Source organism: Lissotriton vulgaris, chromosome 7 (assembly GCF_964263255.1).
Source record: "Lissotriton vulgaris chromosome 7, aLisVul1.2, whole genome shotgun sequence".
NCBI lineage: Eukaryota > Metazoa > Chordata > Amphibia > Caudata > Salamandridae > Lissotriton > Lissotriton vulgaris.
In genome coordinates, this window is record NC_141695.1 from 887,534,976 (window position 1) to 887,561,281 (window position 26,306).

General features: G+C 43.9%; 1 protein-coding gene across 1 annotated transcript in view; it reads right to left on the reverse strand.

Annotated features, from left to right (window-relative positions):
* The window catches only part of MYOZ3 (myozenin 3), a 51,640-nt gene extending 25,753 nt beyond the window's left edge, over nucleotides 1–25,887 (reverse strand). The window contains exons 1-5 of the mRNA XM_086931295.1: nucleotides 25,740–25,887; nucleotides 17,520–17,609; nucleotides 16,405–16,571; nucleotides 14,977–15,208; nucleotides 13,888–14,074 (exon numbers count right to left, since the gene is read on the reverse strand). Of these exons, the coding sequence (XP_086787421.1) occupies nucleotides 13,888–14,074; nucleotides 14,977–15,208; nucleotides 16,405–16,571; nucleotides 17,520–17,601 (668 nt within the window). The 5' untranslated portion in view covers nucleotides 17,602–17,609; nucleotides 25,740–25,887. The remainder of the gene's footprint in view (nucleotides 1–13,887; nucleotides 14,075–14,976; nucleotides 15,209–16,404; nucleotides 16,572–17,519; nucleotides 17,610–25,739) is intronic.
* Between the last annotated feature and the right edge of the window lie 419 nt (nucleotides 25,888–26,306).

The following is a 26,306-nucleotide window of genomic DNA, read 5'->3' on the forward strand; positions in this document are numbered from 1 at the left end:
CCTGCGTTCATAATAGGCGATAGTGATGTTAGCGACTGCTTTCAGTCGCTAGCGGGTTGGGTACGCCCACTTTGCATGTCATTAGCGATAAATATCGCTTACATGCAAAGCAAGCCCCAAACCGCTCGCTATCACCTAAAAGCTGTCGCTAACTGATGTTAGCGGCAGCTTGCTAATAGGGCGATGAAATTATCGCCGCTTTGCGGCCGAAAGCGGCCGCCAAAGCGGCGATAATTTTATTTTGCCTGCCTTAGTAATATGCCCCTATGTTTTCATTTGATTTCTGCACTCAATGGGTGGAATTACCTTTCCTTCCTTTTTAGGTTTTGGCTGGCGATGCGCTTTGCGCATGCGCCAAAAAACCTTTTGAGTTGTGTGTGTGGGTCGGGTATACGCCCCCTCCTCCAATTGGCTAGCTCCATAAATGGAGGCTAGCCATTGGGAGAGGGCTCCGTCAGTCAATCTCGGACCAGATTCGGGGGCGTTCCCGAGATTTTTTGGCTTTTGGCGACGTCATGCTACGTCAGCCAAAAGCCCTCGGGAACGCCCCCGAATCTGGTCCGGCATTGAACCGGCACCCGCCTTCCTGCTTGCGTGAGTGCTTTTTGCCTGTTCCCAGTGGAGCCCTGTTCCTTGTGAGCATTTTGTTTTATAAATGTGTTTTCACGTTCAGCCCCCCTCCCCGTGTGCCCGTTCCCGCCCCCCCTCCCCTTTCACTCTCCGTCTGCCTCGCTTTTGTGGACATGAAGAACCGCCCTCTGGTAGCACGTTTTTTTTTTAGTTTGACCGAGCATCTCAGCCCCTTCCGGTATGGACGGAACACTTTATTTAGCACAGGAAGGGGCTCAATGCTTTCTTCCGTTGGTTCTAGGACGGGTGGGTATTATGTGAATAGTAGGTTTGAAAATGATTATGGTCGAGAAATTCGCGTTTTCATTGAGTTAGGGATGCCGCCATCATTGTGCGCGTCGCCCTCTCCAAGAATAGTTTATGACCGGTGGAGCCTTTTAATCGTAGGCGCTGGAGACGGTAAATGCTGGCACGCATTTTGTGGTGAGTTAGACAGTAATTAAGTTCGCAGTTAGCTTCTGCGAGATGCCCTTAATAGTGGAGCACAGCTGCCCGCCCCGCGTGTGTGCGTGAGTGTGTGTTTGGGAGGTGCCGTTTCCCACAGCTCTGATCTAATTCAGACGAAACTGATTGCAATGTCCGTCTGTCTGTGTGCCTGCGGTGATCGGCTGTCTGCCTGCCTGCAGTGTCCCTGGTCCGTCTGTCTGTGTGTGTGCCTGCAGTGTCCGTCTGTGTGCGTGCAGTGTCAGCCTGTCTGTGTGTCTGCAGTGTCCGAGGTCCGTCTGTCTGTCTGTGTGCCTCCAGTGTCCGTCTATCTATGTGCCTGCAGTTTCTGTCTGTCTGTGTGCCTGCAGTGTCTAAGGTCCGTCTTTCTGTGTGCGTGCTGCAATGTCAGCCTGTCTGTTCGTTCCCCCAGCAAAAAAAAGTGAGCACCTACTGTCAAGGCAACCACAGTGTCATGGAGCAGCCCCTCTCCTATCTGTTCCTTCCTTCAACAAATCTCGCACAGGGTGAAACGCCGAAGATGCGCCACTCCGTGCCAGCAGGAATAAGAAACCACCCTTGTGTCTAGGTTTACAATGTCAACCAGCCAGGATACGGTGCCTGTCTGTGTGCCTGTAGTGTCCATCTGTCTGTGTGCCTGTAGTGTCCGTCTGTCTGTGTGCCTGTAGTGTCCCGCTGTCTGTGCGCCTGCAGTGTCCATCTGTCTGATTGCAATGTCCGTCTATCTGTGTGCCTGCGGTGATCGGCTGTCTGCCTGCCTGCAGTGTCCGTCTGTCTGTGTGTGTGCCGGAAAGACCCCCCCCCCACACCCCCCCCCCTCAAAGCAGGAGGTGGCGCAGCTGTGTGTGTGTGTTGTTAAAGTGTTTGAAGAATTGAAGGTGTGAGCTCTTGACGCTTCAGCTGAACACTGGTTTGGGGTGTAGTGTCTAAGTCCAGTGATGGCAGCGCCGAAATGTATTGTAAGCGCTACCTTAAAGCACATCATCTCCAGGGCAAAGGTCACTTGGCACTAGGGGGGCGGACGGGGAAAGCATCGGAGGGTAACTCGATGGGAACTCAGACGCACCCTTTTGTGGTCCGCTGGAGAAAGGGTGCTGCTTAAAAACAGCGCCTAGAGAACACCCAGTTCACATTACAGCACTATACCTTCCTCTCCCCAATGAAGCGAAGAGGCGCTCGTAGCTACTTAACTGTAAAACAAGGAGACTTCGGCGCTAACCCCTGCTCCCTCACTTGACCGAAAGCGTGTGATCTTGGGCAGAGTCCTTTGTCTTTCACCCAATTCCCTTCTTACCAAAATGCCGCCTGCTTCTAAATAGAGTGAACCCTGCTCCATAAAACACTCGCTGGAAAGCTTTGTGAGCTTACATAAATTATTTCACGTTCTGTTAAAAGTTTAATTCTGTCATGAAGTGCATTTGGGTTGACTTTTAAAATGTGACTGTCATAACTCTAAACTTTAATTTGCGGTTTGAACTTGATCGGCAAAGATATGCAGAGGAGTGACGGGAGGCAGATTAGAAATTCATTAAAGATGAAATAAGTGTTTGCAATGAAGGCTCAAAGGAATTTTTTTTGCATTTTCATGCTTTAAATTTTCACAACAATTTGGACAGTTGACCCCCTGCTCAGAATAATGGGCATTAATCGCCTCTCTCTGATTTGCTCCACGGAAGGTCATCAAAAGAAACGGACTGTCAGGATAGTAACGTGGCAGCAGGCCGAGTTGCTTGTAATATGTTTTTACAGACCCATTTATAAACTCGATTTTACCGAGAAGAATATGGAGGTTCTTACTGTTTCGTACAACAACTGTGAAAGATGATTTTATCATAATTGACGATATAGATATTAAAGTCGAGAGGTCTTTTTCACAAATGACTGTGCGTTTAAAGGCTTTAATTCTGATGAGACGTACTCGATTTTGCAGAGTGCAGAGTGCAGAGTGCAGAGTGCAGTGTGCATGGGTGGCTTTACGTGTGTGGCTCTGTGTGGGTGTAAAATGCAATAGGTCATGCATTTGCGAGCGATTAAGCTATTGGCATTGTAAATGACAAGGCCATTTATTTATGATTTTTTTTTAAAAACACCCCAAAAAAAATGTCATGAGCAATGCCAATAGCTCTACCTTTAATATTGCCGAGACCATTATATTGTAAATGCTTGTTTACACTGTCACCCTGCCTCGGAGACACACATTTCTCAGTCAGTCCCTTCAACGCTCAGTTGGAAGTTGCCATAACCCATTTTTTAACTTTAGACACGCAAATATCCGGTTGTATATTATTAGATATGTTGAGTAGCCCATCGAGTCTGTTTGTGTTTTTCCTTTTGCTTTTCATGTTAAAAATGCGAACTCGAGCAGCGGAAAACCCAGAAAAAACGTGAGCAGGCGGACTACTTGCTTGTAAAAAGCTTTCTGAACTTCCTAGTCAACTGCTATTAAACGCGTAAAGTGTATACATGTTGTATGTGGTCGTTTTTAGGGTGTGCAGGCAAAAATGGGGGTAAAATTGGGGTCTGCAGTGCTACACGGTGAGCTCTCCTAGATATCAAGTGTGTATGTTACTGTTTTAAACACATTTTTGGTCTGGCAATAATTGTCAGTATGGAACTAATTAAGTTCTATCAAGCCCTGTGCGTGGTGAGGAGGGCCCCTCAGTGTTATACATGCTTTTACGGAGGTTTAGGGACCTTGTTGCTTCACTGCTGATTGGGCTCTGAGACGACCATCCTGCCTAGTTGCCTGTTGTGAATGGGTATAAACAATAAACGTCCGATTATGGTGCCGGTTGGACCTATCCCCCCTCAAGAACACAAAAAACCTACTGACATTTTCTACCTGAAATAGACCATCTAATTTGGAAAGACCACCCTGTGTCCTTCCTGATTTTATTTTCACCCAGTCACTAATCTCAAACTTATACTCCTTTCTCTCCATGCTCACATTTGTCCCCTTGCCTCCTACACCATTTCAACCTTTCAGCCATGCAGGGACCAATTTAGTACCAGGTAAGCATCACACATCTATTGAAACGGGGGTCGCAGTGTGTGTGGGGCTCGCAGTGTGTAGGGCTTGCAGTGTGTGGGGGGGGTCGCAGTGTGTGGGGGGCTCTGTATGGGTGTGTGTGGGGTGGCTTTGTGTGGCTGTGTGTGTGGGGGGCTCTGTGTGGGTGTGTGTGTGGGGGGCTCTGTGTGTGTGTGTGGGGGGGCTCTGTGTGTGTGTGGGGGGGCTCTGTGTGTGTGTGGGGGGGGCTCTCTGGGTGTTTGTGGGTGTCATTTGCGAGAGATAAAGCTAGTTGCATTGTAAATGACAATGCCATTTATTTATGTTTTAAAAAAAAAACATAAATAAAAATAATGTCAAGAGCAATGCCAATAGCTCTAACTTTAACAAAGGCAAAACCATTGCATTGTAAATGCTTGTTACCCTGTGTGCTTCGTCCCACTAACAACCACAGGAACTCTCTTTTCCTTCTGCTTTTATCCCTCTTTGGCATTTGTTCCAAACACATTTCTTAAGGGTCTCTCTCTGCCACACTCTACCTGCCTCTCTTCCACCTCTCGCCCCACTGTTCGCTCGTTGGTTCCTGGGTCTCCTACCATGCTTTTTGTCCCACGCCCTGTTTTTATATTTTGAATTTTCTCTTGTTTTTTTAGGTCCTTGTAGCTGCGATGTGCTACTGCGCCTCTCACTTCCTTTATTTTCTTGCTCCTGCACATTTAATTTTTCCTTTTTAGGTCTTGTCTATTATATTCCGCAAGGAATAAATAGACGAGAGTATTGGGGGCAAACCAAGGTCTAAACCATCGCAGATTTCATACAGTTCGTTTGGAGCACTCGAGTGGAAAGCGCGTCCACATCAAAGCCATCCGCCTCCCTCCCACAGGCATCTGAAGCATCCCCCAGCGTGCGCTCGGCCTCAGGCATTTCTCCTCCCCCCTAATTATTCACCCCTGCTGTTGTTCAGACCCGCCACAGCAATGCTGCCCTCCATCGCCGCCGGCCGTCAAGCATTTTCTGCCTGCAGTCAGAGCATGTTGAATACATGTTAAATGTGCACAGCTTCCCGCTTGTTTTTTTTATTTTAGCTGGGGCGCCTCGGTTCTTTATTTTGCCCTCACCACCCCTCACCCCTCTTTCTCTAACTTTCCTGCCCTCCATCGCCGCCGGCCGTCAAGCATTTTCTGCCTGCAGTCAGAGCTTGTTGAATCCGTGTTAAATGTACACAGCTTCCCGCTTGTTTTTTTAGGTAGGGCGCCGCGCCATGCGCTGGTAGATAGCCTTATTTGACATGAGAAGAGCACCTCTCACCGCAATCCAAGCTGCTAATTTCTTTACCTCTCCTTGCTATGTTAATTGCCCTCCTTTCTCTCCACTCTTTCCTCTGTTCCTCTTTTTGACTGTCATTCTGCATCTACTTTTAGCTCTCTCCCTCCTTCTCGAAATCTCCACCTTTCTTTTGAAGAATGTTTCTCCCTGCCTTTCTTGTTTTCTGCCTTGGGCCAGCCCTGTATTCCTCTCTCGTTCTCCCACTCAGCGGCCCCTCCCTTTCTGTATTATTTTTTTCTTTCACGGTGCTCTCTCTCTCACTTTCATTTGCTTCTCACTTCGCTTATCCCTCTCGTTCTCACTCTCCTATTCCTGTCTCTTACCTTTGCCCCCAATGTCCCCCGTAACTTCATTTGGCCCCCCCACCCCTCTCGTTCGTTTCAACTTTCTTGTCTGTTTCCTCCCTCCTTATCATCTTTCTCATTTCTTATTATGCTCCTCTCCTCTTCTTTCTTTCATCTCTTTCTTTTCCCTTGCAGTTCCTTAACTTGCCCTCGCCACCCCTCCCCCCTCTTTGTCTAACTTTCCTGTATCTTTTATTCGTCATCTACATTTTCTCTATTTTCCAACCATCGCATTATTCCCTCCTCACATCTGCCAACATTGTCCCTATGTATCTTAATTTGCTCTCTCAACCATTCCCTTTCATTGCAACTCTCGACCCCCCTCTCCCCTCTCCCCTCCCTCCTGTATCACTGATTCATCCACTCTTTTTAATCTTTCTCTGCCTTAAATCTCACGTCCCTCTAGTTTCTCGTTCTCTTCGCCCCACATTTTCGCCCTCTTTTCATTCTATTCTGTTTGTAACCCTTTCCTGTTTTCATTGGCTAGTAGCTCTTTTCCCTTTATTGCCCATTGTTCCTCTTCCATTCCTGCCACTGTATTCACTTTATCTCCTTTGCTCCTTCCATCACCCCACCCCACCCACTATTTCTCTTTTTTTTTCTCATAGGGATAAATAATTTCTGTGTATTGCGTGTGTCTGTACTGTGCAGAGTCATTTCACTTTATGCGCCTCATGCGAAGTTACTCCTGTTGGCGCTTTATAAACTATTTCTCCCTCAAAGATATAAGCTAGTCAAAAAGCAAACAAAAAGCAAACAAAAGTCTCCCTCTGCCTTCCCGAACATGCTCAGCAGCTGGTTTCTCCCCCGTCCCCCAATCAACCCCCTCCCTGCTTGATTAATGGCTTTGCATTTGCACGGGATAGCAGTAAACATGCCCGAGGCGCCAACAGAGGCCAAGCCACACGGAGACATTCTCCTTAAGTGTTGTTTCCCCCGGGAGCAGAGTAATTTTAGGCTCAACTCCAAACCTACAAAAGGTTGTACTTTTTTCTAATTATTAATAAATACTACCCTAAACAGTAATGTTTGTAGGGTCAAATTGGAACGTCACTATGTTCATCTCAGTATTTCACCCTATTAGCATTATGTTGGCGGTTTAAGCCGATGTAAGTATATATTTTTTTCTAAAATACTTTGATAGTCACACACAACGTAAAGGGAGTGTTTGTATTATTTTGTTTGCACTACATTTTCTGTCAGTATATTTGCCGTTGATTGCACCATGCTGCCAGCATGAGAACATACGTGCAGGCAATTGCACCACGCTGCTAGCATGACAACATATGTGCAGGCAATCCCCCCCCCCGTCCCATCTTGATGCTCCATGTGCAGTTGGTTACACTCTGTGCCATCCTGACAATGCACATGCAGCCAGTTTCACTCCAAGCCATTCTGACAATGCACGTGCAGTTGATTCCATCCTGACAATGCTCATGCAGCCAGTTTCACTCCAAGCCATTCTGACAATGCACGTGCAGTTGATTCCATCCTGACAATGTTCGTGTAGTCAGTTGCACCCCCGGTGCCAAACTAACAATGCACGTGCAGTTAGTTTCACTCTGTGCCATACTGACAATACACGTGCGGGTGGTTCCACCCTGTGCCATCCTGAAAATCTACGTGCCATCTGTTCCATCCCAGTGCTATACTAACAATGTGCATGCAGTTGGTTTCTTCCACTCTGTGCCATCCTGACAATGCACATGCAGCCAGTTTCATTCCAAGCCATTCTGACAATGCATGTGCAGTTGATTCCATCCTGACAATGCACATGCAGCCAGTTTCACTCCAAGCCATTCTGACAATGCACGTGCAGTTGATTCCATCCTGACAATGTTCGTGCAGTCAGTTGCACCCCCGGTGCCAAACTAACAATGCACGTGCAGTCAGTTTCACTCTGTGCCATACTGACAATGCACGTGTGGGTGGTTCCACCCTGTGCCATCCTGAAAATCCACGTGCCATCTGTTCCATCCCAGTTCTATACTAACAATGCGCATGCAGTTGGTTTCTTCCACCCTGTGCCATCCTGACAATCGAGGTGCAGCTGGTTCAATCCCGGGGCTATTATTACAATGCACATGCAGTTAGTTGCACACAATGCCATATTGACAATGCATGCACAGTCAGTTGCACTCTGGGCCATACTGACAATGCACGTGCAGTTGGTTCCACCTTTGCCATTCTGACAATGCACATGCAGCCACTTTCACTCTGTGCCATACTGACAATGCACATGCAGTTGGTTCCACCCTGTGCCATTCCGACAACGTGCGCGCAGTCTGACAGTGCACCACATCCAACCAATAGAGTTGGAAAAGAGCAAGCCAGTCTTATTTTTACACTTTCGACATTGCCCCTGTATTCTACGAAAGACCCAATATTCAGTTTGTGTACAAGAATTTGAATGGTTGACTAGGCCTAATGGCTCAGTGAGTTGAACGACTGCCCACAACGCCACAGCATCCCTCAACGCCACAGCATCACTCAACGCCACAGCATTACTCAATGCCACAGCATCACTCAACGCCACAGCATCACCCAACGCAACAGCATCACTCAACGCCACAGCATCACTCAATGCCACAGCACCACTCAACGCCACAGCACCACTCAACGCCACAGCATCACTCAGCACCACTGAAGACCACAGCATCACTCAGTACCACTGAAGGCCACAGCATCACTCAGCACCACTCAATGCCACAGCACCACTCAGCACCACTGAACGCAACAGCATCACTCTGTGTAACCATTGAACAACAACTGGTTCTAATATGTTCTCTCAATGTTTCAAGCTTTATTACAAATGTTACAAAAAGATGTTAATATTTCACTTCTGTTGTTGGATTTTCATCACAATAAAATGCACTGAACATAATCTTCCCAAAAGGTATTCACAAAAGTTTAAGCTATTGCCATTATAAATTACAATAAGTTTTAATTAAGTATTAATTATTTAAAAAAATAAAAGCCATTGTTATTTGTAATATTAATACAACTAAGTCATGTAAATACAACACCTATTGCATTACAAATGCTATAGGTGTCACGTTTGCGAAAGTTAAAACTATTGGCATTGTAAATGACAAAGCTATAAATTTCGCTATTTTCAAAACCAACACATACATAAAATATTTGTCATTTACAATACCAATAGCTCCAGCATTCTTAATGCGAGACCTATTGCATTGCAAATGCTTGTTATATACTGCTCTAAAATGACCATCGACCATGTTGGTTGGGATCAATAAATTAAAAAATGCCAAAATAGCAGCTGGCGCATCCTGATCCATATACATGCATCAGTGGACATTTTGAAATGGCTTTTCTTTTTTAGTAAACTCATTCAAAGATGGCCACTCTTTGTCCATGTGCAATGTCATGTACTAGTCGCCATTTTCAAATTGGCTTATGCCAAAACAAACAAGCAAAGGCGATGACAATAACTTAGTCTTTTAGAGATGTATTCTATGCTTGTGTTGTAAAGTGACAGCCAAGGCACAAAAATGAGTTCTCTTGATTACATGGAGTCATTATACCATTAAAAAATGTTAATGGAATTCTTTAAAATACCATTGTGGTGCAATGTGGAACCTGGAATGCACAAGAAACACATACTTTGGAGTTGAAGAAATACCTGTGTCAAACGTCCAACAGCACCACTCGAGCACTCGAATTCCAACTATTCCTACCCTCAGCACCGGCTATCTTATTAGGGGAGAGGAAACCTTTGCTGTGTTGAATTAGGTATTATTAGATTGAGGTCCACACCATTGTAATGTAATGTAATATAGCGTGGATTTGTAAAGCGCAAAACTTTTCATCCAGAGGGCATTTAGGCGCTCAGTAGTTGCAGATTCTGCAAGTAGAATTAGTTGAAGAGCTACGTTTTCAGTTTCTAGCAGAAATCCATAAGACACACCACTGTCCAGATGTGCTGTGGAAGACCGTTCCAGGATTTGGCTGGCAGGTAAGAAGAGTAGATCCTACCTCCTTTCTTGCTTCTATGGATACGGGGGCAGGGTGGTGAGCATGCACAAGTGATGCAGAGTGGAGGCTCCTGGTTGTTTGGTGGAAGTTTACATGGTGGTTGAGTTAGGTCGGACCCTGGCTGTGAAGTTCCCTGTAGGAGTGGGTGAGCGTCTTGAACTGGCAGTGTTTATGATGGAGGGCCAGTGTAGTTTTCAAAGGTGAGGTGCGATGTGCATGCAGCGAGGGAGGTTGAGGATTAGTCTGGCGGCGGCGTTTTGGATGTTTTTCAGTTTGTGTAGCATGTGTGACTAGATGCCGTAGTTGAGGGAGTAGCCGTAGTCCAGTCTGTTTGTGGTAAGGGTATAGGTGACAGTCTTTCTGATGTCAGGCGAGAGCCATTTGGCAATTTTTCAGAGCATGTGAAGTATGTGCAAGCAGGGGGAGGTTACGGCACTGATTTAATGTTTCATGGGGATATTAGTTTCCGGGATGATGGGCAGGTTTCTGCCATAGTTAGAGGGTGAGAGGGTGGGGCATAGTTATTTAGGCCTCCAGGTGGAGTCCCAAGGTGAGGTATTGTTGCTCAATATTAGCACTTTCGGCTTGTCAGTGTTGAGTTCGAGGTAGTTGTCTCTTATCCAGTTGGCCAAGTTAGTCATGCAAACTTTGAAATTACTTTTGGTGGTATTGGTGTCTTCTGAGATGGATATGATGATTTGAGTGTCGTAGCAGTAAGTGATGATGGTGAGTCGAGGGTCTGAATGATGCTTGCTAGAAGTGTCAAGTATGCGTTGAGGAGAGTGGTGATGAGTGAAGATCCTTGCATGACTCTGCAGATGAGGGCCTTGGGTTCTGAGGAAAATAGAGGGAGCTTGACTGGTTGCCTTCTTCCAGTCAGGAAGGAAGCTATCCATATCAGAGCTGGTCCTTGGATTCCAGTTCCGTGGAGTCTGGACATGAGCGTATTGTGGGAGACTGTGTTGAAGGCAGTGGAGAAGTCAAGAACGTTGAGTGTAGCAGTGTGGCTTTGATCTAGCATGGTGCAAATGCCATTTGAAACTGCATTGAGGGCCATCTCAGTGCTGTGGTTTCTGCAGAAATCGGATTATGAGCTGTCTAGGACTTTGTGGTGTTCAAGGTATTGGGGGAGCAGACAGTTTATGGCCTTTTCTATGACTTTGGCTGGGAAGGGGAGCATGGAGATGGGTCGATAGTTGCTAAGGACTTTGGGTGCCGTGGGTAGTTTCTTGAGGAGTGAAGTAGCTTCTGTGTGTTTCCTGGTATCTGGGAAGGTGGCTTTAGTGATTGAAGTGTTGATGATGGTTGTGAGTGATGTGCTTATCGTGCGTCTCCCTAGGTTGAAGAAGCAGTGGTGACATGTTTCCCTGGGGGCCTCTGCTATGCATGGCCCCATCTTATCGTATGTATAGAATGAAATGGTCCTTCAAAGATCTCAAGTTGTCCCATGTTAAATATAACTAGTTTACCCAGTACTGTTTTAATCTGTGCAGTCACAGTGAAGTGTAGATGTGTTGCTAATCAATAACTACCATGAACATAAAGCAGATTAACCAAGGAGGATGACTCCATGTCATGTTGAGTCCTATGTATTTCATTTCGAGACCAATATTTTCACATATGTTAGTTCATGTGTTTCAGTTTAAAGGAAACAAAACTACATCTTTCAGAATGCATTAAGTTGTTAAAGGAAAGGCCAAAAATAGAAAATTGTGCCCACTGTGATATGAGGCATTTGGTGTCTGAGGCTTGGCCATATACTACACCCTGCAACTGATCAGCCAAACCACACACATTTAAGCTCAAAGCCGGATGTTGGCAGTGTATTGCTCCTACCTTGAAATCTTTGCATTTTCTCCTGCTAAGGATTGTACTACAGTAGTGAGACCCATATCCACGAACTGTAGTCTGAGCTGCAGCGGTGGTTCACAACGGTAACGCCGTGGGGCGGTGAGGCGCGTCGTGGGCAGGGCTGGGTGGAGGTATAATCGAGTCCAACATACGGTGGCAAAGGTAAATGTAAATAATTAAATATCTGCCATCGTATATGTCGAATTCCACCCAGCCCCACAGTGAGCCGCCACTCTGAGCTGACAGAAAAACTGGCTTGCATGATCTCATTCACCTGGATATAACCATATTCAGTCGGAAATGTCATAGCTGCCAGGTGATCTGAGTGATGTGGATCACTCTAAGCCAATGTGTTTTTTAGCCTACACTCAGAACTAGAATAACACAAACCCTCAGGATGCAAATGTTGGGTAAGAGGACTGGGCTGGCAGAAAACTAAGCAAGACATAGGATTACTTGAATACTATAAGATAGTGCCAGTTGCTTGGCGTGATCATTAAAGATACAAATTGATGCTCCATTAACTGCAGTTTCATGCAAAACACCAGACATACTTCTAGTTACAAGGATTGGCTGCTAGCTGGTTGATTGCGCTTCAAAGTGGAACCAAGGCCAACACAGAAATGCAATTATAATCAGATTCATCAGTAGTCCATGTGACGGGTTAACCATGCTTCCAGTTGTGGACTTTATTTAGTCAGCCAGTGCATTCTGGGAATTGTAGTCCTGGGTCATTGTAACTGCCTTGATTAGTCTGAAGGGAAGCCCAGGACTGGAAACTCTGATCGCCCTATTTTGACTATGAAAAATATGGTCCACTCTGAGAACATTAACTCTGACTCTAGATGCTTGAGTGTGACTTAGAAATTCCTGGAGCTTGCCATGAGAATTCTCAAATGTAGATGTTGTGGAATTTGCTCATGTCAGAGAGCCCACAATGAATGCAAGCTTTAGGGAATTCTAAGGACTCGTAGGTGGTGATGAAAGGATGCTGTGAATGAAGAATGAGGTGCTGTCATCAGCAAATGTTTGCTATAGTATACTCAGCAACGATAGGTGTCCTTTTACCACAAGTAAACATAATTATTTATTGTTTATTTGAGCAGCTTGTGGAAATAGTCACCCATGCAGAGATCTCAAGGAATATGACTCTTCACATTGCGGATTTTACTACGTGATGCATTCACAACGCGGTCGTTACAATGACCGCGTTGTCACAACGCACTGCCATTACAACTCAAGTCGTTACAATGACTTGTGCTAGGTGGCGCGCTAAACTCAGCAATAGTATGATTTAATATTCCAACTCCAGTGTGTGCAACAATATGGAAAGTGTTGGAATAGTAAATCATACTATTCCTTAGTCTAGAGCGCCTTCTAGCGCAAGTCGCAGTAACAACTTGCGTAGTAATGGCACTGCGTTGTAAAAACGCGGTCATTGTAACAACTGCGTTGTGTTTGCACGCGGTGTAAAATCTGCAATGTAAATGTTGTTATCTGATCTGAATTTGCCCCATGTTGGCTAAGTTACAGAATCAACCGTCTCTCTCTGTTAGATCGATCAACATACCCTTATTTATTTGAAAGGTTTTATATAGCACTGGCTAGACCCGGGGGTATCTGAGCGCTTTACATGTTCAAAAATTAGATTACAGGAATTGTTCAAGAGTACAGTATAAACAATAAATAAAAACAAAAGGTCCTTCTGGGATGCACTGTGAACGTTTGCCTACAGCCCTTTCCATTGTCCACTTACCTTTTGGAAGGCACTGAAAACTTCTGTGTCTGCAGGCCCTCTCCTCTGCCCAATTACCTTCTAGAAAGCACTGAAAATACTGTCTTCAGGCCCCATCCTCTGTCACTTACCTCCTGGAAGGCACAGAAAACATGCATGGCTTCTGTCCTACTTTCTGCAAGGCAGTACAAGCTTCTGTGTCTTCAAGCCCTCTCCTCTGTTGACCCACGGAGTCCTATTGGGTCTGGTGTCTTAGCACCAAGAGCCCTGATTGAGAGTTATTGCCTTCTCATTGGAAGAATCAAATTCTCGTCCTACTTCTTCACTCCAATCTTGACTAAATGAGGAGAGCCCACTTCCCAGACATTTGGGTACCCCCAATTCCTTTCACTTGAAAAAGACATTGTTTTGTCTTTTTAGTACAACTAACAGGAGTTTTACCTGCGTTGTGGCCTACAGATGAGGGGTGCTAATAACCTTTCCAAGGTGAGCTTAACCTGTGCCAAACCATTCTATACACCAACTCCCTAGGGGAATATCTCCATGTAACTCACCGGTTGAAGGACCTGTTCTCCACATCAAGAGAATTTATGGAGGGCTCTGGAAGATCCACTGGGACATTTACTGTGACTGCATTGCCTTGGTAGTCCAGCTCCTCGCACCATGGAGAGCGGTAGGATTTGGGGATGGCTGTGATGTTGAACTTCTCATGTGGAACCTCAAAGAGGGGCCCCGAATAACCTAAGAGGAGGCGAGAAGAAACTGCTCATTAGCATCTGAGAGTGGCAGTAAGAAGCAGGCTTTGCTTGAAAAAAAACTGATCAGTCTCTCAACTTCTTTACCCTCAATGCTGCTCTTAACTGTTCTGAGCCCTTTTTTCCTTGTACGCTACAATGAGCACTTTTGGTTATGATTCTTTCTAGTTCCCACAATTTGCCTGCTCAGCCTACAAACAGTGCAGTGCAGGGCTTCATACACTATTAATGAGCTGAAACCTGACAGTACTCAGCTGCACACCTCAAGCACCTGACTAGAGTACTAGGCATTGTCAAATTGAGGAGCTTTACTCCACTGAGGCAAGATTTTCCAGAGAAATTTAAATTTGGATATTTATTTTGAAAAGCAAACCCAACAATGTTTTTATACGAGTGAAAATGGTATAAGGAGTTTTCACTAGACTGCTTTGCTTGAAAGTCCTAAATGTTATTTAGGAATTTAAGAAAAGCTGTAATTGTTCAATAAAATATAATAGATATTATTTGGAATTTAAGGCCCCAATCTGGTGAACTAAAACCTAAATGTTCACGATATTAATATGCTCAAATGCATAGCAGATAAAAAAGATCTACCCCATAGCCAAATTCATGAAGTGCATTTCCTCGGGCTCTGGGAGTTGGAGGAGACAATGATTAATCAATGTCTACCTCGATGCTTTCACTCCTTCTTTCTGTCCTTCTTACATCAGTATCCCTGTCGTCCAAAGATCACATCTTTAGGGAGTTAGTAAAGCTGAGGACGTGTATGATACTAAAGATCAGCTCTATACCTAAGACCTGTCAGTTGAGTGAAGACTGCAAACCATCTTCTCTTTCCACCCTGTAACCTTTCTAGTTTGCTTTATCCAAATGCTTTGGCTGCCTCACCTGGAGCGATAGCACCCGGGTTTTGAGATCTCTTCATCTGTAATGATTTTATCAATTTCTTCGGCAAGGTGGGTGGTGCCCCCTTGCTGGACGGAGGAATGTGGACCTCTGTCCTGTAGTTCTCTTTGCCCGGCGATCCATCAGCGTAGCCATCCACAAGTTCCGTTCCTGCTGGGCCGTTGGTACCTCCAGTGCCTGATGCAATTTGAGCAGTTGTTAAATGTTTCCCAGCCTGAGAAAGATATCAAAAAGTTAAACTTAGTACTGTTACGTGATAATGCACTGAAACCGAGCACCTCCCCAAGTGGGTTTTGGCAATATCTCAAACACATCTTTGATCATATGTCTTGGCGAAAAAGGGGGACTTAAACTGGAAATGGTTCCTGTGACATCCAAGTTATACCTTTTCTTGCCTCAATTCCATAGGTCTAAATCTGCGACAGGGTAAACTGGACAGGTCGGATCCATTAATACACAATAAAGTTCAAAACAGAGGGTCTTAGGGAAAGTTTAGAGACCGCATAGGATTGCATCCCCAATTAACTCGATTCGAAACAGTATTAAATCCTAGGGTCTGTACTCAAAAAGCATATGTGAAATGAAGAGTGAATGGCACTAAAAATAGTGATTAATTAGTAAACTGAATAAACACAGATCCATTGACTAATGCTCAGGGAGCTAGCTGTGGGCAGATCCCTTTACAGGACGAAATCCCTCACTCACCAAAGGTGGCATGCTTCATCATGTGGGATTCTCCTCTCAAAGGAAACCCCTAGTTCCTTAGAGGGCTACGACTCCCTCTTTGAGAGGGAGCGCTGCATCCTCACTCATACTTTTTACTCTACATATGTGGGTTTAGAACACCCTTCATACTCCTTAAAACATCCCAGAGCTCCTCCATCTCAAAGAGGGGGTTGGATGCTTTTTGAGTACAGACCCTAGGATTCCATACTGTTTCTTATCAAATCGGATCCATGACAGATTTTGAGCATATTCACATCTAAATAAATGTAGTTATCTTAAAAACCTGCCATAGATCCAGCCCTCCAGGACCGACATTGCCAAAGTTTCAAGTACAGTATCTACACCAACATGGTATATTTCAAGGGGTGTACATATTTTGCCTACATTGTGGTCACATAGTTTGTTGCATTTTAGGAGATCAGATTATACTGTAGAAGATCAGAGGCAAAACGCTGTGGCTGCCAGGAGCTGATATGGGCAACCAGGAAGCATTATTAAACATGAAATATGCTTGGTAATTATATTTCTTTTGTTGCAATCTTTCAATAAGTGCATGAGTGCTAAATGTGATTGGCAAGTATTTTCACCAGTATCCAGTGTCCCGTTCTTGTTTGCATCGAGTGCAGTTACCCTTCGTTGTGGCACAGCTCTATCTCGCAGGGTGAACGAGCCGTGGGTACTCACCGGCAGGGTGCTGTCGGGGTACTCGAGGATGAAGCGCTCCACCCTCTTTTGCCGCTTCTGGTACATCAGTGAGCCTCTGTTGTTCTGAAGTGACAGCTCCTCCATCATCACATCCTGAGGGGTGCTGACCTTCTTGCCTAGGTCCAGTTGGACATTTATGGGCATACCTAGAGAATAAGCAATGAAGCAATGCTTTATTTTAGGGGTTATTGTAAAGGGGGTGATTGCCTTACTGTCCACTGCTCTTGGTGATTTTTCCTTTACTCTATTCATTGTTTGCTGCTACCACCTCAAACTTTCAAGGACTGAAATGGCAGAGTGACATTTCTACTACTTTATTTAAGCACCCCTTTTTGAGCCCAGAGCATGCTCCCTATGCTGTCAATGTTCTCCTTCGCCATGCACTTCTGTGTCATTTTGTTGTTATCGTTCTCTCCTCCCTAAAATAGTCTTTCTTCGCTCTCTTGCTGTGCGCCATGTCTGATGGCAGCATACAGGGAAGGCTCAAAGTAGGTCTGTTACAAGGGGTGCTTCTAGGGAGAGCACACTACTCTCCTCACTTTTAGAGCCATCTACCTCACTCCAGGATGACAAGAGGACAGCAGGGGGGAAGGTCGACATGCGTCCACCTTCCTCCCTGCAGGGGTGGAAGGTCGACGCACATGCGTGCTATGTTAGCAAAACAAAAGAGAGACTGCCTTGTCCTTTGTACTTTGTTCTCACGTTCCAGGAAGCAAACCTTGCAAGGCTGTGCTCCTAGGAAACAAAACTACCTTGGGGAATTAAGGAAAAACATCTTGTTTGATCAAGGTAGTCCCTTCTTGATACATGTAACCAGTCTCTGACTCTTTCTAATGTCATGGCCTTGGAAGGGTTGATTGTTTGGGGAATCTATCACAGGTGCTAGTATAGAGAAAAGGGAGCACCCCAGTGGCAGGAAACCTACACGGTGGCACAAACTGGCAGGGCACCCCAACACCAAGATGCCTGAGTGAGAAACGCGGTGATTTCTGGAAGTATGCATCCTGGCATAGTTGATGAAGGCAGAGGCCCTTCAAGCCCTGGAGATTTTTGGAGGCAATCGACCATCTCTGGTCATACGTGCTCATTCTTACCTCGTCCTGTGATCTCTCTCACAATGGCCCGGGCTCTGTTCTTCTGCTGCCTCGTCATCTCAGAGTGAGATGCTGGAATCATGGTGCTGTCTGAAATAAGAAGGTAAATACCTTATTGCATTGGAGGCCTGTTAGACAAGCAGAAATTGCTGGCACGATTCCTCAACTCTTCCAGGCTAAGCCTCCTGATAAGTTTCTTTACCTTTAAGTTTACATGTTGGGCTGAGTTTCATTGCCCTCTTTAGGATCCCACTTACATGCCAATCTTCATCAGGAGCCTCACTTCTACACTTGCAAAGGGACTCACTCTGAAGCTCAACGGGGAGTCTCATAGCTAACCTTTTCCAAGGTCCTCACACTTTGACGCTTCCTAAAGGCCTCAGACACATGTTCTCCCAGCAGCATCATTATGTTCTATGTGGCTAGTTTCCTAGCGAGTGCTATTAGGAGCAGGAACATTAGGCTAAAAAAAGAAAATATATAATAATCCCCCCTTCAATAGCATAAACTGAGTATTATAAAAGGCACTTTGTGACTATAATAGGATTTGTAACAGGGATATATCTGGTTTTAGATATGTCTTATTCTGGGGCTCTAAGTACCTCGCATGTTGCACTATATGTATGACTTTTTGTATGACTTTTATTTCTTTTGTATGTAACTCAACCGTTTTTTAAACTATGTATTTATTGTATATGTATTTTAAATAATCTGTATTTTGCCATTGTCTTTATATGATATTAAGTTATCGCAATAAAGTATTTTGACTGACTGCTACGTTTCCTGGTCTTACTCACATCTGCCGCTCTCCAGGGTCTCACAAAGGGGTCTCCCTGCAAAACTTTTACATGGGTCTTATCATTCGGTTTTCTACAGATGCTCGCTGCTACGTTTCTAGCCAGACCATACTTCTTTGCATTTGCTGTAAGGTCACCGCTAAAGTTCTCCCTAGATTCATTAGGAGGTTTTCCATGTGGGTTCCTTCCTATGTTTTCACAGAGACCTCACTTTTACACCTCCTCTGAGATATTGTTTCTAAGCTTGCCTGGAGGCTTGTGTTTCCAAAGGAGTCTTGATAACAAGCTCCACCAGGGACCTCGGAGTTAAACTCTCCCAGGATCTTAATGCTAAGTCTCTCCAAAGACCTTATTTCCCAGGCCCTTTTTTTCTAACCTGCTCCCAAGGCACTATAAGTGATGTTGCCTCACAACTAACCTACCAGCTGGCTGTACAGTTGACAAAAGGTGGTAGTGGAACAAAATGTTGCACCTCGTTAAACAAACTATTTAGTATGCATGCAATATGAGAGAAAACATAAAGTGTAGAGAACTTAGTACAGTAATGATCCCACTGAGGGTAATGACACACCCTACCACCGAGGGTGTGATTGCACAAAGTAAAAGACCTTTGTGACAAATTATTTATAGAAGATGTACACTGGCACTCAATAGTTACATATAGTATCAATTTACAACATTGTCTGGTCTTCAAATTTTTTTTTTCTTTTAATACGTTTCACAGGTTTTGGACAACAGAAGGAAAAAGTATTAAAATATTCAGTGAGGGACATAGTATATACAATTAATACTTGTCTAACAGTCAATTAAAGACTCCGGTACAATAATTACAAGGTTGTTGAGCAAAATCAAAATTGTTCAATATAGTTTATTCCTCATTTCAATATTGATTAACGAAATCATATTTTCAGTCCAATTGTAGGAGCAGTGTTCAATGAGGAAAAGACAACCTTGTAATGAATGTACCGGAGACTTTAATTAACTGTTAGACAAGTATGAATTGTAGATACTATGTCCCTAACTGAATAATATGTCCTTCTGTTGTCCTAAACCTGTGAAAGATATTAAAAGAAGAAAAAAAAATTGAAGACCAAACAATGTCGTAAATTGATACTGTATGTACCTATTGAGTGCCGGAGTACATCTTCTATAAATACCAGCAGGCTGTATTTGTTCAGATTCTGGAGGGCCATTTTAATAAACTTTCCCAGGGATCTTATTGCAAAACTTCTCCTGGAACCTGTTACATCTGAGTGACTGAATGATGATATGGAATATGTAGAATACATAGGTTCCATTTGCCCTGGGAATGCCCGCAGTTAGTGAGTGAAGCGAGTAGTGTTACGGATTCATCACCTTATGGCATTTATGGATACTGCATAATGTCTTTACCCATAACCTGCAGCTATGAGATGCAACAGTTTTCTTTATCATACTAGTGTAGAAGAGAACTCTGACTTTACAAATATATCACAATGAAAGAATATATATATAAATATTTTTTTTTCCAGCAAATGAATCTTTACACGGCATTCTCTTTGGTATGATTATAATTAATTTATTCAAACCTCCTTCTCCTCCACCTACGCGTTTCGAACACAAAGTTCTTGATCACAGTAGAATTATAATAATACCAAGGAGAGTGCCGTGTAAAGATTCTTTTGCTAAGAGATAATATTGCAAGAGGTGGCCCTGTCTCGACACGAGCCCCAGCTCGAGGGTGCTCCCCCATAAAGGACTGTGTTTGTTGGAAAAAAAAATATATATATATATATATATATATATATATATATCCACACGGGTTCTCACAAAACAGCGCTGAAGTATCAGTATCACAGCAACGCCATCAGAAAACAGCAGACCCAGAAGTTTCAGTGAGTAAATTAGTTTATTCTGCAACACACGGACAGCATAACGTTTCGGCCTCCCAGAGGCCTTGGTCACATGGCATTCCAGAGGGGAATAGCAGAAATTTAAAGTGCACATGCATATGGCGTTAGCCAATCAACGTAGAGGTATGTAGAACGGTGCAATAAACATAGTAAACATACTGCGTGTTAACATAATGTTAAAAATAACAATGCACCGTGACTTTCCGAACAAAAGTTTTGGGCTAAATCCCTGAAAGTCACACATAGCCAGTGATTACATTAAACAAAAACAAGTGAACTGGCATAATGCCTGTTTAACTGTAATGATGTGAATGCAGTAAAAAGCATAATAGACGGATAAATCCATTTGTAAACAACCCTACTCATGATTGCTTGATAACATATGAATATTAATCTATATATACATATAAATACGTGATCTGTACACGTGGCGTGTAAAACCATTAAATATTAAATCCATAATTGTTATTATGCATTGGAAACATGTACATGCCTGTAACCAACATGCATTCACATTTGAAAACCCTATATCTGCCGAAATAGTTCATGATGTGAGAATTACTACGAAAGAATGGATAACCATTAATATACAACCAATAAACTCATCGGTATGATATGTACAATTGTGGTTTTCCTGGCTAAGATTTGAGAAGTCATATCTCTACGTTGCATAATGAATAAATGTGAAATAAAGTGCTGGGTGATGTGTAAATTAAAGAGACAAAAATCTAATCTGATGAATAAATAAGTCACAGATGTTAAACTGACTGTAACCAAGTCTGTCTATCGCAGTGGCAGGATAACTGAACATTATATCAAACACTGTGACACCAATCAAAAAGTCAAAAGCACATGGCGAGCTGGAATTACATAAGAGAAGCCATATAGTGCGTTTATGGAGTTGACTTTTGTATGGCGTCATTGAAGAACAACACGGCAGATTCAGTATATTGAAATGATCTAAAGACAGGTGTAAAAGTCTTCCGATGCATTAAGCCCATTGGGTGCCTTACTATTTAACATGAGGATGTACCTGGTTTCCAATCTTCGTAGTGCGGCTTCCCTGTTGCCGCCCCTTCTCATGGGTGCGATGGAATCAATGGCATAGTACTTCAGTAATGCACTGTTGCTGTTATGTTTTTCCCTGAAGTGCCTAGCCACAGGATACACTGGGTCATTGGTTTTGATGGCCCTTAGATGTTGTAGGACTCTTTTGTGTACCTGTAATTTGGAACTGCCCACGTATCTTAACCCACATGGGCATTCCAGCACATATACTGAGAAATCACTTTTACATGTAAGCTTTTTACTAATCTTACACGGAACATCGGAAAAAGGGGTACAGTATTCTGTCTTGTTCACCCCATGTATGCAGGCTTTACAAGAAGCACACTTCCTGAAGCCTTTACTGCCTGCCAGCCAATCTTTTCTTATTTCTAGTTCAGGGCTAGATTTTACCAGTGCGTCCTGTAATGAATAAGCGATTGCCGGTTTCTTGGGCATGATGTTACCAATGACAGGATCGCATTTCACCAAATCCCAGTGTTTATTAATGATCTTCCTCAAAGCCCCATGTTGGCTATTGAAGGACCATATTAACCTGACTGGTTGTTGCACAGGTGTTACAGTGGGATTACGTGATCTCTTGTGTAGTAAGGCTTCAGAACGAGGTATTGCATTGGCTTTGCGTATCGCTGCTGCAACTACATTTTCATTGTAGCCACGAGCCAAAAACCTCAATCTGCACGCTTCTTGTGCTATTTTGTATTGGGCATCCGTGCTGCATGCTCTTCTAATCCTCAGCATTTCCCCATAAGGGATGCTTCGGATTAAATGTGGTGGATGGTGACTGTGAGCATGTAGTACTGCATTGCCCGCTGTCGGCTTCCTAAACAAAGATGTTTCCAATTGCCCATTGTTGACATCAATTGCAACATCAAGGAAAGTGGCATGCGTTTTGCTAATGTCAGAGGTAAAAGACAAGTTATAATTATTGACATTCAACTCAGCAATAAAGTGTTCTGCCTGTTCTCTTGTTCCCTTCCAGATCATAAAAACATCGTCGATGTATCTGTACCACCGAACAATGTGATCCCTGCATATAGCAGAGTGTTCACCACTGAGGACCTGTCTCTCCCAGTACCCCATATGGAGACAGGCGTAACTGGGAGAGAAACAGGCCCCCATGGCTACTCCCCTGACCTGCTGAAAATATGTATATGTGTTACTCCGTCTACCACACGCTGAAATCTCCCAGTCGCGAGCAGGAACAGACACAGACCACGGTAGATTATGATGCCAAATTTTTATTCAAGTGCTGTCACCATAACGTTTTGGCTCCGTGGAGCCTTGATCACAGGAAAGCGTGATCTTGTGCAAACTCAGTATTTAAAGTATTTAAAGTGCCAGTGCTACCATTTGAATCCGTCACATGGGATGAAAGTAAAAGAGAGAGAGAGAGAGAGAGAGAGGGAGAGAGAGAGAGAGAGAGAGAGAGAGAGAGAGAGAGGTAGATAGATAGATAGATAGATAGATAGATAGATAGATAGATAGATAGATAGATAGATAGATAGAGTGAGGGTGATAGATAGATAGATAGATAGATAGATAGATAGATAGATAGATAGATAGATAGATAGATAGATAGATAGATAGATAGAGTGAGGGCGATAGTTAGATAGATAGATAGATAGATAGATAGATAGATAGATAGATAGATAGATAGATAGATAGATAGATAGATAGATATAGAGAGATATTTAGATATATAGATATATAGATAGATAGATAGATAGATAGATAGATAGATAGATAGATAGATAGATAGATAGATAGATAGATAGATAGATAGATAGATAGATAGATAGAGTGAGGGTGATAGATAGATAGATAGATAGATAGATAGATAGATAGATAGATAGATAGATAGATAGATAGATAGATAGATAGATAGATAGATAGATATAGAGAGATATTTAGATATATAGATATATATATAGATAGATAGATAGATAGATAGATAGATAGATAGATAGATAGATAGATAGATAGATAGATAGATAGATAGAGATAGACACACACACACACACACAGAAAAAGAGAGACACCCAGAGAAAGAGTATGGCTAAATTAATTCCACCTGAGAGCGTGGGCTGTCTTCCCTATGTAAGTGTGACCACAATGTAATGAGGAATATTGCCACAGTTTGGGAGGCCTGGACGAAGCTTAACAATGCACCTCTTCTGATGGGTAGTTGTAATCTGATGGTGATTCAGCTGCCCTCACAATACCAAAGGCAGCAGGGGAGCCCAAGCATACAAACTCTAAGGCTCATCAGGGGCCCGAACCACAAAGAGAATAAACTGCTATCAGATCATGTAATGTCTATTATCAAGATTTGCAGAATTCTGGACCTACACTACTGTGCAGGTACATATCCACTGCTGAAATGTTGCTGTGACTCTTCTTGTGGAAGGAGCAGAAGTGAAGTTATGACTGCAAGTCATAGAACAGTCTGCCACACTGGCGGATCCAGTAAAGCTGTGAGGGTCGCCTTTACGGAGATCCAAGTCTCCTTGGGCCTTGACACATAGAACCTTCCAGATTGGTCCAAGTATTAAATCTCCGACAATGGAACAAGATGAAGAAACATCAATACAGAGCCACCAACTCCTGAGTCTGACACTGCACATCCCCAGCAATGCTGTGGCCTCAACCGCTCCATAGCCTCAACTAGAGCCGGGCTGCATCTATGCCATACCCGCCAAGACTTAAACAGCTGGAACAGTTTGCAGAGCTACAGTAAAAACGAGCCTTACCACCAGTGTTGATACCCAGCAATACCTACATGCCCTTTGCCCTTCTCCCTAACCCTCTGAAACGGTTAAAGAAAAGCTATGGTGGACAGTCACTGTAAGGACCCAGACCTCCCGAAAAGAAGAAAAAAAGTATAAAATGTTTTTCAAAGCTCTCCTCTTTCCTCAAAATACACTTTGATCAGCCACTGAAGATGATCTATCAAAGCTACTGAAAGATAAGCATAAAGTAGCCACTCAGTATACCCCAGCGTACACTTAAAAATGTTTAATTACAACAAAAATAGTCTAACTTACTGTAATATTGCCCAATGAATCACTAAATGCCTCCAAACTACCAAAATCCATTTCAAACGAGCTCATTGTACTCCCCACAAGCACTTCTAATACAATCCACACTACCCAGGTGAACTTGGAACTATTCTCAGCGCTTGGTCTCATATACACTCTTTGCTTCTATCCAATACCCTCCCAGTTATCCCCAAATACAGAGTATTCAACAAGGATAAAAGCAGTAACATCACACACCATTTGGCCTCCAATTACATCACATAATTGATCCCTTCCCCAACCTTATCCCCATAAAACATCATGTTTAGTGTAAAAAGTCTAGGGCAAAGGCATGTTGTGGAAACTACAGAAAGTAAGAGTCTTAAGTGCTCTGTTTATTTGTTGTTTCTGCCTGAGTGCAATAGTAGCAATGGCAGTGCCGGTTGTAGCATGTGCACACCATGCAATCCAAGCTACCACAAAATAAACTCCAAGCCACCCAGAGGCTGCCCCAACACAATTCATTATACTCTGACATACCCATCTCCAACCAAAGCCAATTTGGACCAAATTAAATCCTGATTCTGAAAATTCACTCCATGTTAGCGCTAGATGGCCCCCAAGCACTCTCCAAGCTGTACCAATATACAGTAAATTTACGAAAAAATAATCTGTTCTAGACTACCGCCAAAATATATTGTGGCATAACTTCACCAAAGCACTGGCATTCTTCATGTCCATTTGTTCGCATGGGGTAGAAAATGCAAACTCGGCCGGTCTCCTGGAACCCGACAGTGAGCATCATTCAGACGTGGGCGGCAATGGGGTATCCACCAAACACTGGATAAAATGCCCGCAAGTCAACTCAGAACTTAGCATCCTCGTTTATGGGTGGAGCATGCGCGAGTTCACAGTGTTGGAGCAGCTTCTGTGCCAATCTGGGGAATACCCCCTCTGCAGGGCATTCTCCAGTGGACACAGCATCTGAAGGCCTGCATGAACATGCGTGAGGAGCCTGTGGTACATGTACCATGAGATGAGAAGACGGTGGCACATGAAAAGCTCTGTGAGGAGCGTTCAGCACGCGAACAAACAATGTGAGGAACGCAGGACAATCATAAATTGTGAGACGCCTGGGGCAGGTGGACGAGAATGAGGTACATGGGCCGGCAATGCAAAAATATTGGCAATGTACAGAAAAAGTAGCAAATTAGTTTTAATTTCTGGCGGGTGGCAGGGCCCATACTCTGAAATACCTTAAACATCAACCACCCTTTTGTGTTAATTTAGTGCTGTAAGGATGCATTGAGCTGAAGTGACCGAATTAATTTCCAATCCGAGCCCTTTAAACATATTCCTTTCTACTCTTTTCCGCCTCTGCGCTCTGTACATATCTGTTTGTGCAGAGATAGTGCTTCGTTTCAGAGTCGCCCCGGGGGCACTTACCTGTTCGTAGGGATGGCGCTCTCCTTCGGGGTGCAGGCTCTTTTCCTGGTCGCGGGGCTACCGTTTCTTTCTAGCTTCACACGGCCTCCTCGCCAGGGGACCCTCTCCCGCCTGCACCTGTTTCGTCTCAGTCCCTGCTCCCTCTGTCAGCCCGGCTGGGGCACCTCTCCTCTGACACTCCAAGACTCTCCGGGCATTACCTCATAAACTTATTTCTGGCAGGGGCAGCGCGGGCGGGAGTAAGATAGGTGGGGCTAGGGAGAGCAGTTGGCGACCTCTGGGAATGACCCCTCGCCCAACTGCTAGTCACGCACATCTAACTTCCCAAGTTTTAGGAAAACAAGTTTACAAAACTGATGAGGTCACTGGGACTAAACACTAAAACCGACATTGTTGTCTTAGTATCTGAAAAATAGTTCCTATAGGTCGAAAGATAAAGGCCTACCTTGAGCCGGAAGTGACAATGACCGTCCAATATTGTTCAAAGACTCTGATTAGTCATTGCTTACGTTTAAGCTGCTCCGTAACTTTGTAATGTTCTAATTAACAAAAACAGTATTTTTAACA